At 43.9% G+C, this 20,320-nt stretch overlaps 1 protein-coding gene across 1 annotated transcript in view; it reads right to left on the minus strand.

The window, feature by feature from the left end:
• The window catches only part of VWC2 (von Willebrand factor C domain containing 2), a 107,994-nt gene extending 90,485 nt beyond the window's left edge, over positions 1-17,509 (minus strand). Inside the window, exons 1-2 of the mRNA XM_077809208.1 lie at positions 16,787-17,509; positions 5,037-5,166 (exon numbers count right to left, since the gene is read on the minus strand). Of these exons, the coding sequence (XP_077665334.1) occupies positions 5,037-5,166; positions 16,787-17,509 (853 nt within the window). The remainder of the gene's footprint in view (positions 1-5,036; positions 5,167-16,786) is intronic.
• Positions 17,510-20,320: the final 2,811 nt, after the last annotated feature.

Here is a 20,320-nt window from a genome sequence, read left to right on the forward strand (position 1 = left end):
AGGGTTGCCTGGTTCTCTCATGGGCTTGCACAACACCCTATCCTCAGCTACCAAATGGTTAAGACACTTAAATTAATGTGCTTGATTTGACAGTGTACACAGATGCAACCATAATATATACAAAAACTGTCCAGACTCTGTGGAAACTCAGCTTTCCCTACAACTCCACAAGTCCTGTCCCAGCATGTGCAAGGTCCTGTGTAAAATCTGAGATAGAGTCTTTGAGATGGGTCCAATATCTTGGTCAAGAATCTGCAGAGGATTTTCACAAGAAATTGCACTTCCCTGGTGTTATTTTTCCATACCAATCAGTGTAAACTAGACCTGGTTGAATTATTCCTAGAAAGCAATTTATTTGCCATATTTAACCTTTACTCCCTACCCATAAGTTGTCTGAAAAGTATTCTGAATTTCCCTGTTTATTGTGTCTCAGTGATTTAGAGAAAAAAAAAGTATTGTTTGCCAAAACAAAACAAGGATTACTCCTCCTGCCCCCACAACTGCCAGCCCTCGGCTCAGGCAGTCTAGTCCCATCTCATAGGATGGGCTCTCTCTCTCTTTGCTTCACTTTTTTTGTTAGAGGTTCAGAAGACCAAATTACAGAGTTATTGACCGCCTTGCAAGTGGAACTTAGTACATTAATTCTTTTCACAAAGTGATCACTCTATATCTAACCTATCACTCCTCACCCTCAAAGGAAATCTGTACAACGCTTTCAAAAGACTAGCCTGGGAGCGTAAATTCATAACCATACTAGACACTAGAAATTCTGGATTTATGATTTATTACAACAATCTGTAACCCACTAATGCCCCGTTTGGACTATGACTATAGGGAGTTAAGGGCCACTTTACCTTGAATATGTTGTATGTATGTTTACCCTTAGAATATGCTGTAACTACTTATACTAAAGTATCTGTTCGACTTTGTATTTAGCGGTGACACTCGGAGTACCTTTCCCAGACCTGAGGAAGAGCTTGGTGTCTCTTGAAGGCTGATTTCTCTCACCAACAGAAACTGTTCCAATAAAAGATATATTATTTCACCCACCATGCATTAATTCTGTTGATGCACGAGGAACAAAAAAAAAAAAAACCAAAAAACACAGCTCTTTCTCTCCGCCATGATGTCTCTGTAGGGCTAACAGAAACAAAAAGCAGCAAAACTTATTTTGGACACTAAACCAATAAGCTAGAACTCAATGCAAAGGAGCAGAACCTTTGAGTAAGAAGGTGCCATTTTTACGTACCGTGATTGCTCTTTAAAACTTTTCCGTTCCATATGGAAGAGCATTGTTATTTACCTACATCCAAATGTTCCCAGATATCAAAATACCTGATTTCCTTCTTGACTGGTGTAGTGAGACTTAAGAGAAGGCATTTATTCTTAACTAGTTAGATTTTCCCATTCTCTTTTCTCATCACGTTCAATGCACCAGTTGTATTGGTGCGTATGTGCAGAGTTAAAATTTATCAAATGTGAAGCCACCTGTCTCATTTGATAGTGTGCCAGGACGGTGCTAGAGCATAGCAGGACTCCCCATCCTGTTCCATATTCCTGCAGGAGTACAGCCTGAATTTGCTCATCTCCATGTATGTCATGCTTTCACTAATCATTCTCCACACTCATTAGTCCCATATCTGTGTACACGGTCTTATTTGCAAAGTGTATGTCTCGGTCTTTTGTTGCACTGACAGTGAGCTCTCTGACTAGGGAGGTTGGGGAACTGCTGTGTATCACTAAGTGCCAGGAAAACCAAGATAAATTGGAGTTTGGATTTTGCAGTTTGCCACAAAGATCAGGAAATTTCCAGAACCCAAATCTAAATCTTTTCCTCCTGTACTCACTTCAAGGACAGGGAATGAGAGCACAAGTCTCTTATGGAGTGGATTCTTTGGAACTAGCCTGCTCACTCCTTTATGGACTTATGATCTGTAGGGTACTCCATAGTAGCTGCTTCCACATTCAGCTGGTCTTCTCTCTCCTCCCTGGTTGCATGGATGGCCTTCCCCATGTGCTCATTTAGGGTCTTCTGGGTCAGCCCGGTGATGTGATGACAATCATACTGTGATGCACATACACAGTGAATTTGTATCACAGGCTTGCATAGGACTGATGAGGCAGGGTAGGCTTTCCTGGCTGATGAGTTTGCTCAGACATTAATTAAAAACATTCACCATTCACTGATATTTCTTTTCTGCCTGTGAAGGCAAACAATTTCAAGCTGTGCAGGTGCCATACTCCTGAACAGCTACATCCCTGCTTTGACAGCAAGGAGCCTGATATTTTTAAAACCAAATTCCATACAGAGGAGCTTCTTTATGAACTTCTTCACTGAACCGGAAAAGCTAAGCCTCTCAGGGACTATCTTGTTTTTGTCATTGTTAATGGCATTTTTCCTTGTCTAAAACCTAAAAAGGAAAAATATTTTCAGTTCCTTATTGCTCCTGTTAATGTCTAACATCTCCAGCAATTTTTGTCTGAAATGGTGTCAGTGATGCCTCTACACTAGAATATACAAGGCACATATGGTTACAATTACAGAAAAATATTCAATGTTCAGGATCATAGGGCTTTCATCACCCTTTCTTACAGAAGAGGATAGCTCACTTAGAAACTCAGCCCCATTTCTTATGTGCACTTTCTAAGCACCATGCTCTCTAAGGGGAGGGAGGCTTATGACAGTACAGAGGTCTTCTCTCTTGGGGCAGGGTGTTCAATCCTCTAACCAGGTGTGCAAGGAAACCTGCAGGTCTCAGGGAATCCATTCAGAGAGCTAGACCGTGCCCCACTTCCTCCTCCTGGCTCATACACGGTCAAGCTATCATTGGTAGGTACCCACCACTTTGCACTATCCTTTTGTCTGAGGGAAAAATAAATAATCACGTAGGAGTTACTGCTGCTTAGAGCTGCGTTAATGCCTTCTGGGAAATCCACTGGAAAGGATGAAGTGTAAGTAGCATATTGCTCTTCTAACCCAAACCCTAAAATCAGAGGAGTATATTTACACAGCAGCTGGGAAGTGGGATTCCCAGCTTGGGCAGACGTGTGTGTGCTGGCTGTGCTCATGCTAGTGCATTAAAAAATAGCAATGCAGCTTAAGCGGCACGGGCAGCTGCTTGGACTAGCTATCCAAGATCAATCCCACCCGACTCTCTGGCAACTATACTGAATCGCCCCTGTGCCACTGCAGCCACTCTGCTATTTTTAATGCGTTAGATCGAGCAGAGCTAGTGCCATGTATGTTTATCCATGCTTGGAATCCCATCTCCCGGCTGCTGTGTAGACTTACCCTGGGACAGGCTTCCTCCCTGACACAACCAGTCTGTCCTAGGAGCTACAGACAATACAGCAGATACTGAAAGCAAATACCCCTATGGGTGTGTCTTCTGTCATTCCTAAACTAAACACACTACAGGGACCTATAGGACTGGCAATGTGTCACACCCTCAGGTCCTGTATCCTGTCTTGGACAGTGGTCAACACCTAGGAAGGAGCTGTTTGAGCCTTTCCCCGTGGCTGGAATGTTTCTGGGCGGAGGGAAAGACTCCAGCAGTGTGACACCACACTGCTTAACATAGCAGCATAGACAGGGGAGGCACTGCTTGCAGGAGTAGAGAGCCGTGTAGGGTACATACCCACAGGGTTCAGATGCATCTTTGCGCTAGGCACCTAAGCAGTGCCTCATCATCTACACTGCTATTGATACCCAGGATAGGGGGTGCATGCAGTCCATGTACTCTTAGCGATGCCAAAGAGAAGTGTGCAGTGTAGACGTCACTTCAGAGAGTTCTATACAGTCTCTCTCCATCTAGCTTTTACACAGTTTTCATTAGTTTGTTTTAGCTAATGTAATGGCCCTATATTTATACAGAAACAACATAGGACGGCAAAATTACCTGAATAATTTTAAATGTTTTTCTCATTTTAAATACAGCTTCATTTGATACTGCAGTATTCATTTTTATTAATAAGAAGTTATTTCTTTTTTATAAATGGCGAACTGAAGTATCTCATAATTTGTTCTTCTAAATAGATCAAGACTTTGATCTAATGCAAGCCTTGCTGGGAGTAGAGACTTTCTATCTACTTTAGTTACAATGAATATTCTAACAAACATGGAAGTTTAATTCATTTAGTTATGAAAATTAAATGAGCTCAACAAGGTACATTTGATTTGCCTCAAGAGAAAAAAAAAATCTCTGCAAGGGAAGAAATATGAAGGTAAAATAAAAGTAAGTTCTACTGCTCAATAATGGAAAGTTGGTATCAGGACCCCAATATTGCCACCAACCCTTAGGCAGCATCCTTAGATGATGCACTGAACAGCTGCGCCTGACCAACACCTCTAAAGCTAAATGCCTACAGCAGCCAAACCCCAGGCCCTGATTGGATGGACAGGCAGCACTCTCACTGGGTGCCTGGACTATACAAAGGCCCCAACTGGAAGTGGAAGCTGACTGAGCAACAGGCCGTTGCCTGCTGCCTAGACTGCCTTGCTGTTCATACTGACCCGACTTTGTTGCCCTGCTGTCTCACCTGATCCTGCCTCCCCAACACACTGACCCAGCCCCTTGGATTGGATGTGCCTCCTACTGACCCCTGTGCAAACTCAGGCCATTGCTCTGGACTGCCTGCAATACGGATTGACCAGCTGGCTACCCAGCCACTCATGCATTATTGACTAGGAATCAGGACTGCTGCCTAACCCACATCAGCCACCGGGCATTACAGTTGGGAAGAATCACAGGGCCTAGACTTGAAACGGCACACAAGTCACATCCACAATGACCATATGCAGAACACACAACCAGAGACTGGTGTTGATGTCACAAATGATTATCGGGCAACAAAATCTTTGTGGATCATCGTAAATCTACTCAGGTCAAGGAAAACATTCCTTTCAACACAACAGAGCTCTCTTATATTTCTGCACATTTGCTTGGACAATCAAATTTCATTCAAAGAAATATGAGCAACTGGTAGTTCTGAGAAAGAAAAAGCCCAACCATCTGGATGTTGCATTAGTTACCTACCATTTTTGCAGATGGGGCAGCATTGATCTGGCTCATACACTGGATCCACACATTCAGTCTGAGGACAAGCAGACACTGTGCACAGCACTTCACCATTGGCTTCACAACGGCATTTCTCACATGGAGAAACCTGAAACACAAATCCATTCATTTTTTAATTCATCCATTCAATATTCTCTCCCAGACAGCATAATGCCTTTCTTTGCCTCCTACTGTCTTCTCCTCTGTCTATTTTACATGTATCTTGTTTTCTACAGTTATTCAGACAAAAGTAGGGCTGCTGCAGTCTCAATTTAGGGCAGAAACTATGCTAGCCCCAGGCACTGTTCTGAATCCATGCTTCAAATTGAGTAACGCAAAAGGTTCTGAGGAAGAGAGAGTCATGTGAGGCCATTAAGTAATAGTTGGAAGACATTCCCCATGGCTCCAAGGATTGATGTGGGGTTAGTCTAGAGCTGGTCTTATATTATACTAAAAGTAATTTTGATTTCAAATGGCTGTAGGTCTAAATTTTTCATTTTATGTTTTGTGTTTTTGTTTTTTTTAATGAAAATACAAAACCTTAATATTTTCCACAGGAAATTCAGACCAAAAATTGAAATTTTTTTCCCCCTCAACATTTCCTGTGAAAACCAACTGGTATTTTCTATAGCTACCAATATTTGAAATTTGAAATCTGGTCTCTCCCTTCTGTTGAGGGTGTGATTACTACTGCTGTACCCCAAATGGCAACGGTACACAGAGCAGAGTTCAGAGAAGGAAATGTGATAGAACACTGTTTCCAGTGGCATCCTCCCCTCCTCCATGTTTAAGACCTGGACATCTTCTACACCCGAACGTTTTCCTATTTCTAGAAATGAACTTGAGGTTCTGAAGTGCTCAGATAAGGTTCTGCCTCCTTCTCTCCATGCTGTTTGTAATTCCAGATTCCAGTGAAACAGAAGCACCAACACACTGTCAGACAGGCTGTTCTCACTGGATCTCTGTTGAAACTCAAAGTGGAATTGCCAGAAATCTTAACAAAGTCTGTGCTCACTAGAAGATCACTCCAGCTTGCATTTTTGTGGTCATCTTTGATTCCTCCCTCAGATAAGATTCTTACTTATTCCACTAAAACATCCCCAAAAGCCAGACCCTTCCACTCTACCTCAACTCTCATTTGAGTCAGTATTCTCCTTCATCTGGACTACAGAAATATTCTTCTCCCTTGCTTCTTATTCAACCTGTCACATCCAATGTTATCTTGCATACTCACAGCTACTTCTGCCTGAATTCCTCCACATTTCCTGCTTCTCTCTTCTCTTCCTCACCGTCAAATCTCGGTACATGGCTACATCAGTGCCCTTGTCTCCTCCTATACACCTATGTTCTATGCTCTGCCACCAATTTCCCCGTTCACTAACCTCTTCCTCTCTTTTTGCTCATGTGCTTGACCCTCTTTTCATGCTGTCCCCTCTGCTCAGACTAGCATCTCTCTCCCAGTATATCTAGCTACTTGCCCTCCTCCATTACATTTAAATTTTGTTTAGTTAGACTTCCACAGCTGGCCATCCTCTTCTAGTGCTCTTCCCTATAAAATATACTATAGCTTTAAAAAAAACAGGTACAAAATATATGGTTTGCTTTGAAGATCTTATTCAGCAGACAAAACAATCGAGAAATCAAGTCTTGGGGTTAAATTCACCAAGAGCCTAAGCTGGCACAATTCCATAGACTTCACAATACTTGGGCACATTTAAATAAGAGGTGAATTTAGCCCTGTTGTCTGACAGCTTGATAAGATCAACAGCAAAAATGGGTATTCCCTCTTCAAGTATTCCATATACTATGGTACAGCCAGCTTTTATAGGATTTTTTTTATATCCTTGTATCTGATGTGATGAAGCAGCAATCAAGACTGAAAAAAAAAAAAAGTTAGGAAGAACATTTATTCAGCCTTATAAAATTTAAGCATCTTTTAATTCAGCAGCTTATTTACTGGAATTTCAACAGAAATTTGACAGAACAATTTGCCTTCAACAAAGCATAGACTGCCCAGAACATGATCCATTTAATAAAATATTAAGGATACTGTGGAAGGAGACAATCCTGATTTAAAGTCTGAACAGATATAAGTGTTCATAAAGACGTGTTTCCCTCAAATATAACGCGCTTTTGAAGATCACACCTTTCAGAAAGTGAACGCTCTATGATAAACAGATGTCCAAGTAGTAGGTCATGAACACTTTTTTGCATGTAATATATACCAGGTTATTGCAAAGAAATATTTACAATGATCCTTTAATAAGCACTAACATCTCTCATACTTTGTTTTGTTTTTCCCCCCCTTGGATGAAACATATTCTTCCTTGGATACACCACCACATATATTTCCTACATCTACAATGTGATCTATGGTACATACTTCACTGCAACTTGTTACTTAGAATCACCTTGCACTTTGGTGATCAGGAAAAGATTTAGTACAGAGACAAATTCTCATTTCGGTTACACCAAATGTAAATATGGAGGAAATCTCCACACTTACACAGTGTAACCAAGATAAGAATCTGATGCTAAGGCATCCTATTTTTCCAGCCACAACAGTTTCTTCACTTTGGACTTCATTGTGCAAATATTCACGTTGGTGATCACTAGCAGAGTCTGTTGTAGTCTATGGGACTACTCTTACAAGCTTTCCAACATGAATAAGAGAGTTGTACAATGTAGTCCTTTAAGAATGCAGTAAACTGAGCACATAAGTATGTCTTTCTACTCTGTTTTGTAATATTTTCAAGAGTACGAATCAAGTACATTTTCAGTAGAAGTGAAGCAGAATAGTTGTTAAAGCAGCATTAGCTCTGTCCCTTATAGAAATGACCAGGGAGTCCTTATTTGCATCTCTTTGGACCAAATGCTCGCTTGTTGCTGCTTCTTTTTTCAATATAGGCAAGATGTGGTTAAAACTGTAGAAAACCAATGCCTTTTCTGATCTTAATGCCTGAAAAAGGCCAAAAAAGTAATATTAATAAGGATCAATGTATAAGAGAGAGTCTAGAAAGGCATTTCTTTGCCATGGCACCATGTAGTTAGCAGGGAATCAAATCAGAATTGGAGAAGGTCCCTTTGTGCTTCTATTCCATTTTCCCCTCCCCTCTAATGGAAGAGCTCTTACTTCAGCATAGGTTCTAATGGCTGGTGCGATGGGGCTGCCACCAGCTCCTTTGAGACACTATTCCACAATCTAACAGATCATGCAGTTAGTTGTAAAGCAATTTCAGAGTTAACACTTTAGTAGTCTTCATTCCTAAATATTAACTATATCACAACAGCAGATTTTCCTATGCTAACATATAGAAGAACTAATAAGCAGCAGATAAATCTGACCTAATTTGCCAGGGAGCCATAAAACCTATAGGAAATCTAAAGAAGTTGTCTTCTTGAGGGTTTAAAGGAAGATTATGAACAAGTATATAAATGCTTTTCTGTGGAGCTACAGATGTAGTAGAAAAGTTTGCATACATAATTATGCAAACAAGTTGGTAGATCAGTTAAGGGTTCCTCAACAGAAGAGCAAGAAAAATTCTAGCTTAATACAGGCAGCAAGCCAGATCCTCAGCTGTTTAATGTCATAGCTCAGTTGGAGCAACAGGTATTGACCCTGCGTTGCATAAGAGAAACTGAAGATTTCCTGGACAGACTCAGGCTATGCTTCTACAGGCACAAGGTTCTGAAGATTCAGAGCAGGCTGCGCAGCACGGACAGGAGGACGGTGAAGAAATCTGGCAACATGTGACCTCCAGAAGAAGGGGGAATGTCCATGTACCAGCAACGCGGACACAGGTAAGTAACCGTTTTCATGTTCTCTCCACAGGTACCATTGCGGGGAGTGGCCCAGATGATACGTCTGGTGGAAGGGAGCAGAAGGAGACTCCACCAGTTGAAAGGCATGAGATGCACTGTACTAAGGTTGGGGGTTCCACGACCACCACTCCCAAGAGAAGGAGGCGGGTGGTGGTGGTCAGGGACTCTCTCCTCAGGGGGACCGAGTCATCTATCTGCTGCCCTGATCGGGAAAACAGAAGTCTGCTGCTTGCCAGGGGTTAAGATTCGTGATGTGACAGAGTCTGCCGAGACTCATCAAGCCCTCGGACCACTACCCCTTCCTGCTTTTCCACGTGGGCACCAACGATACTGCCAAGAATGACCTTGAGCGGATCGCTGCAGACTACGTGGCTCTGGGAAGGAGTATGAGGCGCAAGTGGTGTTCTCGTCCATCCTCCCCGTGGAAGGAAAAGGCTGGGGTAGGGATCGTCGAATCGTGGAAGTCAATGAATGGCTACGCAGGTGGTGTCGGAGAGAAGGCTTTGGATTCTTTGACCATGGGATGGTGTTCCAAGAAGGAGGAGTGCTAGGCAGAGATGGGCTCCACTTAAAGAGAGGGAAGAGCATCTTCGCGAGCAGGCTGGCTAACCTAGTGAGGAGGGCTTTAAACTAGGTTCACCGGGGGAAGGAGACCAAAGCCCTGAGGTAAGTGGGGAAGCGGGATACCGGGAGGAAGCACAAGCAGGAGCGTGTGAGAGGGGAGGGCTCCTGCCTCATACTGAGAACAAGGGGCGATCAGTGGGTTATCTCAAGTGCCTATATACAAATGCACAAAGCCTGGGAAACAAGCAGGGAGAACTGGAGGTCCTGGCAAAGTCAGGGAATTATGATGTGATTGGAATAACGGAGACTTGGTGGGATAACTCGCATGACTGGAGTACTGTCATGGATGGGTATAAACTGTTCAGGAAGGACAGGGAGGCCAGAAAAGGTGGGGGAGTTGCACTGTATGTAAGGGAGCAGTATGACTGCTCAGAGCTCAAGTATGAAACTGCAGAAAAATCTGAGTCTCTGGATTAAGTTTAGAAGCCTGAGCAACAAGGATGATGTCATGGTGGGAGTCTGCTATAGACCACCGGACCAGGGGGATGAGGTGGACGAGGTTTTCTTCTGGTAAGGCGCAGAAGCTACTAGATCGCACACCCTGGTTCTCATGGGCGACTTCAATCATCCTGATATCTGCTGGGAGAGCAATACAGCGGTGCACAGACAATCCAGGAAGTTTTTGGACACTGTAGGGGACAATTTCCTGGTGCAAGTGCTGGAGGAACTAACTAGGGGTGGAGCTCTTCTTGACCTGCTGCTCACAAACCGGGAAGAATTAGTAGGGGAAGCAAAAGTGGATGGGAACCTGGGAGGCAGTGACCATGAGATGGTCGAGTTCAGGATCCTGACACAAGGAAGAAAGGAAAGCAGCAGAATACGGACACTGGACTTCAGAAAAGCAGACTTTGACTCCCTCAGGGAACCGATGGGCAAGATCCCCTGGGAGAATAACATGAGGGGGAAAGGAGTCCAGGAGAGCTGGCTGTATTTTAAAGAATCCTTATTGAGGTTACAGGGACAAACCATCCCGATGTGTAGAAAGAATAGTAAATATGGCAGGGGACCAGCTTGGCTTAACAGTGAAATCCTTGCTGATCTCAAACACAAAAAAGAGGCTTACAAGAAGTGGAAGATTGGACAAATGACCAGGGATGAGTATATAAATATTGCTCAGGCATGTAGGAATGGAATCAGGAAGGCTAAATCACACCTGGAGTTGATAAGAGTAACAAGAAGGGTTTCTTCAGGTATGTTGGCAATAAGAAGAAAGCCAAAGAAAGTGTGGGCCCCTTACTAAATAAGGGAGGCAATCTAGTGACAGAGGATGTGGAAAAAGCTAAGGTACTCAATGCTTTTTTTGCCTCTGTCTTCACAAACAAGGTCAGCTCCCAGACTACTGCACTGGGCAGCACAGCATGGGGAGGAGGTGGCCAGCCCTCTGTGAAGGAAGAAGTGGTTCGGGACTATTTAGAAAAACTGGGCATGCACAAGTCCATGGGGCCAGATGTGTTGCATCCGAGAGTGCTAAAGGAATTGGCGGATGTGATTGCAGAGCCATTGGCCATTATCTTTGAAAACTCATGGCGATCGGGGGAAGTCCCGGAAGATTGGAAAAAGGCTAATGTAGTGCCCATCTTTAAAAAAGGGAACAAGGATGATCCTGGGAACTACAGGCCGGTCAGCCTCACCTCAGTCCCCAGAAAAAATCATGGAGCATGTCCTCAAGGAATCAATTCTGAAGCACTTACATGAGAGGAAAGTGATCAGGAACAGTCAGCATGGATTCACCAAGGGAAAGTCATGCCTGACTAATCTAATTGCCTTCTATGAGGAGATAACTGGTTCTGTGGATGAAGGGAAAGCAGTGGATGTGTCATTCCTCGACTTTAGCAAAGCTTTTGACACGATCTCCCACAGTATTCTTGTCAGCAAGTTAAAGAAGTATGGGCTGGATAGATGCACTACAAGGTGGGTAGAAAGTTGGCTAGATTGTCAGGCTCAACAGTAGTGATCAATGGCTCCATGTCTAGTTGGCAGCCGGTATCTAGCTGAGTGCCCCAAGGTCAGTCCTGGGGCCGGTTTTGTTCAATATCTTCATTAATGATCTGGAGGATGGTGTGGATTGCACCCCCAACAAGTTTGCGGATGACACTAAACTGGGAGGAGTGGTAGATACGCAGGAGGGTAGGGATAGGATACAGAGGGACCTAGACAAATTGGAGGATTGGGCCAAAAGAAGTCTGATGAGGTTCAACAAGGACAAGTGCAGAGTCCTGCACTTAGGACAGAAGAATCCAATGTACCGCTACAGACTAGGGACCGAATGGCTCGGCAGCAGTTCTGCAGAGAAGGACCTAGGGGTGACAGTGGACGAGAAGCTGGATATGAGTCAGTGTGCCCTTGTTGCCAAGAAGGCCAATGGCATTTTGGGGTGTATAAGTAGGGGCATTGCCAGCAGATTGAGGGACATGATTGTTCCCCTCTATTCGACATTGGTGAGGCCAGGTGTCCAGTTTTGGGCCCCATACTACAAGAAGGATGTGGAGAAATTGGAGAGAGTCCAGCAAAGGGCAACAAAAATGATTAGGGGACTGGAACACATGAGTTATGAGGAGAGGCTGAGGGAAATGGGATTGTTTAGTCTACAGAAGAGAAGAATGAGGGGGGATTTGATAGCTGCTTTTAACTACCTGGAAGGTGGATCCAAAGAGGATGGATCTAGACTATTCTCAGTGATAGCAGATGACAGGACAAGGAGTAATGGTCTCAGGTTGCAGTGGGGGAGGTTTAGGTTGGATATTAGGAAAAACTTTTTCACTAGGAGGGTGGTGAAACACTGGAATGCGTTACCTAGGAAGGTGGTGGAATCCCCTTCCTTAAGAGTTTAAGGTCAGGCTTGACAAAGCCCTGGCTGGGATGATTTAGTTGGGATTGGTCCTGCTCTGGACAGGGGGTTGGCCTAGATGGCCTCCAGAGGTCCCTTCCGACTCTGTTATTCTATGATTCAGTGAAGTCAGTGGAGCTATGCCAATTAACACAAGTTGAGGATCTGGCCCAGCATGCATACCAAAGTACTCCGTTTTAGGCAATTTTTTTCTGGACTTCGGAAAAAACCCCACCTGGGTTACAGAAAGTGGAAGTTCTTATTTGTACTTTAACCAAGACAGGGATTAAATAACCCTTAAAGAAAAAAAAAATCTAGAAGTCTATATTTCGTTCCTTGCATCTCTGAAAACTAAGTAAAATAAAATAAATAAATCTATAAAACTATATCCATTTACTCTTGGGTTGGTATTTCTAGTAACATTTTCATTTCAGTTATACCCCCCAAGAGATCATGAACACGGTTAGGCTGACAAGCGTTAATATATCAGCCTTCTTTATATTTCTCTGTGGCTTCAAAGCACAACAAATGCTTTGAAATCCATCTGGATTTGTTGTAGTCAAGAATTTCAAGTGAGTTGTTCATAAATTAAGTTATTTGACAGGACAGAAGTCGTGACAGACAAAGCAAAATCTGTAACAGCTTTGGGGTTTTACCATATAAGCAGCATTATTAATCTATTTTAACAGCTCTAGAAATTATTCTAATTTCTGACCCTTTGTGGGGTCATTACATATAGGAGTATATTGAATTCTGAAATCATATTTATGAAGTATCCTATTTGTCTAAGTAACAAAGCTCAATAATGATCACTGGAATGCTTCTTTAAAATTCGAATACAAATAATAAAAAGATTCTAATACAATTCTGTCTTCATTGAGGAATTCCATTTTAATCACAATTGGGAGACTGTTCTTTTGTATGGTACTTTTGCTCCCAATCCCATTAAAAGTTCTCTATAAGCTGAAACACTTCCCATACTGCAGCATGGCCCCCACAAAAAGCTATACGGCAAGTGATAAAGACATCTTTATTAGGCTTCTGAGTTTTGGGGTTTTGTTTTTTCCAGTTTTGGTTTGCAATAAAATTTATTTTTCTTTGTAACTCTAGTATAAAAGAGATACTACTACACACACAAATACAAGCAAATTCTGTACGCAGAGATAGGAGTGGAGGGAGATAAAATCTGTTTCTTTGAAATTTTATGTACCACTGCTTGGGAATTGGTACTTTCTCCTCTTTGGAGAGTTTTTTTTGTTTTTTTTTTTTTTAAAATAAAGCATATGTCAAACTCCATTTATATACAATATATACATGCACACACACTTGTGTATGCACACATGTGAATCTGCATACACATTTTCTTTTATATAAGTTCATTTAACCATTTAAAGAGTCAATATGTTTTTCTTTATCAGAATACGTGACTCATTCCCATTAACGGAACACATGCATACAGAGAAAATAGACTTACCTGTTTGCAAATACTTCCCTGACCCAAATCAAATGGTAGAGTGCTGTACTTAACATCCACAAGACAGTTGTGAGTACAGTTATAAAAATGGCCTCCAATACTGGCTGCAGTTATTTCCATCTGCAATTGTGCATGCGTTTAGTGGTTATCTGATTGCACATGAGTTACTTCCCTTCCATCTTAATCGACTGCAATGGTATATGAAAATAACTGTGCCTACTGTTTTGCACTCACAAATATTATTGGCCGAGTTGAGGCCCAGCTATGCGGTGTCAGTATGATAAAACATGCAGTATAGGCTGCAATTAAAGTGCTGTATAGCTTTAGTTATCCACCCTGAACACACACACCTCCTTACTTATCACTTATTCTAACAGAGAATACGAATAATTGAAAAAAAATGGCACTGTATTATGGGAAGGTTTCCTTAGAACTGCCAGAGTCAGAATGGGGTAAAACAAAGCTGAAAACCCAAATCTTTTTCAGAACTATGTAACTCCTCACTTAAAGTCCTCCCAGTTAACGTTGTTACGGTGCTGATCAATTAGGGAACATACTCGTTTAAAGTTGTGCAATGCTCCCTCATAACTGGCAATCGCTTGCTTTGTCCACTGCTTTCAGGAAGAGCAGCCCATTGGAGCTAGCTGGTGAGGGCTTAGAACCAGGGTGAACTGGCAGCCCCCCTAAGTTCCCTGTGCAGCAGCCGCCCAGTAGGCTATCAATTGCCAGCAGTTCAGCTGTCCCTCCCCCCACTGCTATGTGCTGCTCCTGCCCTCTGCCTTGGAGCTGCTCCCCAGAGCCTCCTGCTTGCTGTGTGGGGGGATGGGGAGGGCTAATGTCACGGTGTTCCCCTCCCACCTGCTCCTGCACCCCACTTACCCCTTCTCCATATAGGGCAGGGTGGGGACATAAATGGAGAGACAGAGAGAGCTTGGGGGCAGGAGCTGCTGCCTCAACTGCCTGATCCACTTAAAAGACAATGTACTTAAGAGTGCGGTCAGCATACTTAAAGGGACAATGCACATCTCTCTCTCTCCCCCACACACAGGGTGTATGTCTCTGTCTGCCATGCTGCCTCCCCTCCCTCCATTCCTGCTGCTTTGTAGAGTGTGAGGCTACATTAACAACAATGTGTTAACCTTTGAGGGCTTAGCCAAAAGCTAGATCATTTAGCAGGAAGGCATTCCCTGGGAAATATCCCACCCTCTAACTTCACCACCTCAACCAAGCTTCACAATCATCATTGCTATGTACAGTATTAAATTGTTTGTTTAAAACTTATACTGTGTGTAAAAAAAATTTCCCTGGAACTTAACCCCTCCCCCCCCCTTACATTAATTCTTATGGGGAAATTGGATTTGCTTAAAGTCACATTTTTCAGGAACATAACTAAAACGTTAAGCGAGGAGTTACCGTATTACACTTCCAAAACTATCAGGCATGATTGTTGTACGACACCAGCGAGCCCATTGGTTTTATTCTTCCACCACACAATGAACTGTAATCTAACAGCATTTTAAGGCTACTCTACAGTCAGTAATGCAAGATTCTTACATTAAATGAAGACATAGATGGGGTTGGAAAGCTGTGGATGAAGAACACATTAAAATTTTAAACACTAAGCTATTGAGACCTGGAGACAACACATGCAGGGAAGCACATTATATTGACTTTGCTTCTGAATGTACTTTACTGAAACAGTAAGGATTTCAGAATCTGGCCCTAAAAAGGGCACACCAACCACCCACATTTCTTCATTTTTAAAGGAATAAATTGCTGTGCCAAGATTCAAGACATTGGGGAGGGAGGAGAGGAGATGGGCCTACTGTTTGCTGGCATATGTCTTGAACAGTGCTAGTGTTCAGAGCACAGCCACCTAGGGATGGCAGGGGGAAAGTGCTCTGATTTATTCTCTGAACAGAATCATTCTCTGGCTTTTTTAGAAGGTGAAAAATATGGAAAGGGATTCAAAAGAAAAATACATTCCTAAGATTACACAAACACCACAGATGACACCAAAGAAGATTCAAACAGTATATTTATAACCTTCGTAAAGATGAATTTTCTCTCTCAAATATATGAGAGAGAGGCATGAACTGCAAAATACTAGGCTGAATTTCTAACTCCCAAAAGCGCAGGAGCATTCAGATCTGGGTTTTGGTTCAGGCCCGCATCTGCTAGTGTCCATGCACAACAGTACCGGTTTACAGAACTCAGCTATAATGCAAATCTATTTATAAGGGGAAAAGAAAGAAAAAGTAACTGTACAATCAGACCTTAAGTCCAACACTGTTTCAATATGCAAGATGTATTTGCAATGATAATGAACCTCCACCATTGTGAAGTTTCCTGCAAAACAAAAACAAAAAACCACAACACAAAAACGCTTCACTATAAAAGTATTCCACTAGATAGAAAATTGACTATTTAAATATTGCCATAATCTATCCTCTGAACCATACTCTGATTAATACACCAAGGTCCATAATCATTCCCACAGAAATTATGTAACTGACATCCCAGTTTGAACAGGCAAAAAAAAAAAAGTCAGTCGATTAAAGGATGCATTACTGTCACTAACTAGCTATTAACAATGGAAATCAGCCCCAAATGGCAAATCGGTTTCAAAAGGGATGAGTTTTATGGTTAACATTGTACAAAAAGGGAACAGTAAATGTAATGCTGAAAATGCAATGGAAATCCTGTGGAAACTGTCATGGCACATACATATTAATATTGAATGGCTTCATTGGGATTTTTTTTTCTATAAATACCAAAGGAATTAATAAAGATCAGCTCCCTCATTTTTAAAATGTTATGGTTTCACTGAACTGGAAAGGTAGTGTTTAAAGGGAAAATTATATACTACTGCAGGTGCAATATTAACAAGAAAGAAAAAATCCTTCTCTAAGAAACCATTTCAAGAACATAAGATCACAGACTAACCGTCACAAATGAGTTAAAAAAAAGCCACGCCCTTACCATGAATTCTTCGAGTGTCTGGTAGGTCTTTCCCCTGAACTCGCAGTAGTTCTTCCTCTCTTTGCACTGTGGGCAGCACTGACTGGTGTCTACATGAATACACCGTGGATGGAGTCTTGGGCACTCAGGTTGAATGCACAGAGGTCCCTCGTCAGTGCAAAGGCAGGGGCAAGCAGAGGGACCTGGAGTAAACTTCTCCCCGATAGCGTAAACGAAGCCACTCTCATCCACACAGCCTTTCCCACGGTAGTCTGGATAGGCATACTCCTCCGGAGGCTCAGGAGTAGTACTAGCAACAACTTCTGGGAGGGATGATTCTTCAGCGGCCTGAGGTTCCTCTGGAACACCATCCCTTTGCTCCTGTGCTTGAATGTTCCCAGATTTACTGCTTGTTCCCTGACTACTCCAAACCTGTTTTTGCTTAGTCCAAGATTCTTTGTTTGAATAATTTCTGTTTCCTTTGCTCTTCCAATCTCTGGTGCCCTCTTCCCGCCCATTCCTTCCAATTTCATTCATTTTCCCTGGGCCTGTCTGACTCTGACTGTCCGGCCTGGTTGATGTATGATCCCTCTTTTCCTGGCTTGTTTTTATCTCCTGTTTGTCTGGAGCCTTGGCCAGTTTTTGCACAGGTATGGTGGAGCTACAGAGAGCAACCATGAGACAGCAGGTTACAAGAAGAGAACTAGAGAGAGCTCCAATTGCCATTGCAGTAGAGCTAGGCATCACCTACGGCATCCCAGAGGGACAAGAGATGCTGCATTCACATCAGAGAGAATCACTATGTAAATCCACAGTCCCTAGGAAGAGAACAATTAGGAACACTTCAGCTCACACATTTTGCACCTTGCATTTGTACCAATGCAACATCTCAAACAACATGCAACTTTGTTTGTCTTTTGTATAAATTATCAAAGATCTTGTGCTGCATCCCCTCCCTCTACACTTTGCCTGTGTGTTGTTTTATAGATTGCAGGTTGTTTGGGACAGTGACCTGTCTTCTTACATCTCTAAAAATGCTACACAAACTTAGTGAGGTATAATTAATAAGAGCTGGCATAAATCAGAGGGTTTTTAAAAATAAAAAAAATGACTGCTGTAAAGTGATGTACCTAGAATCAAATGAAGCTCCTTAAATCACAGCAGACTCCAGAACAAACACCAACCATTCACTTCCATTTCCTGACTTCATGCATGATGATTTTCATTAATCTTTTATTCAGTCTGATAAGAGTTGTTTTAAAATAACTGCTAGTGAGCATTATTAAAAAAAAAAAAAAAAAAAAAAAGGAAGCCAGCAAAGCCAAATAGATCTCTTTGCAATTTCTAACAGTATGCATATGCTGCCTGTTTCTTCCTCTGGTTTACAACAGCAAAGCAAATAGTTCAGGACTCTACAGCAGAGATTTATTTAAACCTAATGTTTCAGGAGTTTAGCAGAAGCCCTACCAACATAATTACCCCAGCTATTGATTTAAAATATATTTTAAAATTTTATGTTGTGGACAAAAAATGTGAGATGCTAGGTAAACATAAACAGCCTTTACAATTGTTTTCCAACTTTCTGTATAAAGTAACACTTGAGCTACCTTTGCACAAAGCCCTTTGAAAAAAACCACCACCACCGATCAGAATATGCTTAGCCCTAGAATAAATGCACCTCTCAGCCTATCTCACATGTAGTTCTGGCAGACATATCAGATATTGCACTTTGCTGTCTGCTTTCTATAGAGTTTCTCATTGACGAGGCAGGTTAAAAAAAAAAACCACACAAAACTGATCCCCCACCACACACACACACACACCCTGATTTCTGGGGGCTCCTGTAGCTTGCGGAAGGCAAGATAATATCTAAGTCAGTGAAAAGCAGAAAGCCACTTCTGCGTCTGGGAAACTGAGAAGAGATGGAGCAGGGGATAAGCAATTGCAAGACAACCGTTCATCATTCACCCTCCCCTCCTAGGGGGCTGCTCAAACTTTCCCATGGAAAGCAGACAGTGGGGGCTGACGAGCACCAGGCTATCCCAGCACAACCTACCTTTGCTAAGCCCCTCTCCAGCCCCAGGAGCAGCAGCCAGCTCTCTGCCTCGGTGCCTGCGACTTCGGTGCCTGCGATTTCAGAGCCAGCCCTCCCCTTCTCCGCCTGGCACTTCACTCCTCCAGCCGCCCCGCTCTCCCCTCCCAAGCAGCCCTCCCTCCTCGTCCCAACTTTCCCCGGCTGGGGCGAGCCGGCAGGAGGTCAGCCTCGGGAGGGCGGGGAAAGGCGGGCGGGGGCAGCGCCCCGTCACCTACATGCACGCGAGCGTGAGCCCCGCGGACCGCGGCTTCAGCCCAGCAGCCGGCTCCCGGCGAGGAGAAGCCGCAGCTCCAGCTTGGCTCCCGTCCTCTGGCCACACGGGGGGCGTGCGCGGAAGGGGGAAATCAGCTTCTCCGGGGACACGCACAGCGGCCCCCGGCTGCACCGGCTCAGTCCTTCTGGGCTGCCCTCGCCTGCCCCCCCGCACTACTCCTCTAGCATCCTGGCGGGGAGCCGCCCCGAGCGTCACGCCGGACTCCGGGGCTCCCCGCAGCCCGCCTCTGCGGGGACTCTGGGCTCTCTCCGGCGCGGGGAGTCTCCCGGCCGCTCGCCCAGGCTCTGCTGTGGCAGCGGTGTCTGGCTGGCTGCAAAGCCCGGGCGAGGGAGGTAAGAAGCGAAACGCCGCCGGCCGAGCGGGAGCGGGAGCTCCGTGCGCAGCCCGCACTCGGCTCTGCTGGGGCCGCAGCGGGCCCCACCCCGCCCTGCTTCCTCGCGCGCCTCCCTTCAGCTCCCGAGTCCCGCCCGCACACACGCGCCCTCCTGGGCTCTTCCCTCCCCCTGCCCCTCGACCTCCCCTTCCGTCCTCTTTGCCTCTCCCCTGACATGAACTCCTGCCATTGCTCGCAATGCCTCCCCGGGGCACCGCCTCTCTTCGCCAGCCCCGGGGGGAAAGCGAGGCACTCCACCGAGCTCAGGACGGTGCTACCTGTCTGCAGCTGCCAGGGAAGTGGGAATGGTGGGGTGTGAATTTAAAGGGCAAGAGCTAGTCCTGGATAACTCCAGGTATGGCCACTCTTATTCCAAAATAGTGGTGGCCACACAGGTGCAGTGAGTCCTGGCTGACTGCAGTTGTAAACAAGCCCTTTCCCTGATGTAAAACTGATGCAAATAAGGTAAGACTCAGGGCAGCACTCTCTCCTTTCCTTGCCAGTTCCTTCTGTCCCTCCTTCACTTTGCCTTTATTTATATTTTCTTTCTTTTTACTTTACAGAATTCACTTTCCTTTTTTTTTTTTTTTTTTTTTGAAATTGGTATTTCACTCCTTCTTTCTACCATTCATTCCTCTCTGATTTTTTCTTCTCTCCACTTACCTTTCTCTCCTCTCTCCTAGTTTTTCCTGCTCTCTTCTTCTCTACCCTCCACCCATTTTCTCCTCCCCTTAGGCGATAGAACAGTTTTTATAGTGGGGGTGATGAAAGCCATTCAACAAAACCATAAACCCTGTAAATGATGGAAACCAC

Source organism: Eretmochelys imbricata, chromosome 2 (assembly GCF_965152235.1).
Source record: "Eretmochelys imbricata isolate rEreImb1 chromosome 2, rEreImb1.hap1, whole genome shotgun sequence".
Taxonomy (NCBI): domain Eukaryota; kingdom Metazoa; phylum Chordata; order Testudines; family Cheloniidae; genus Eretmochelys; species Eretmochelys imbricata.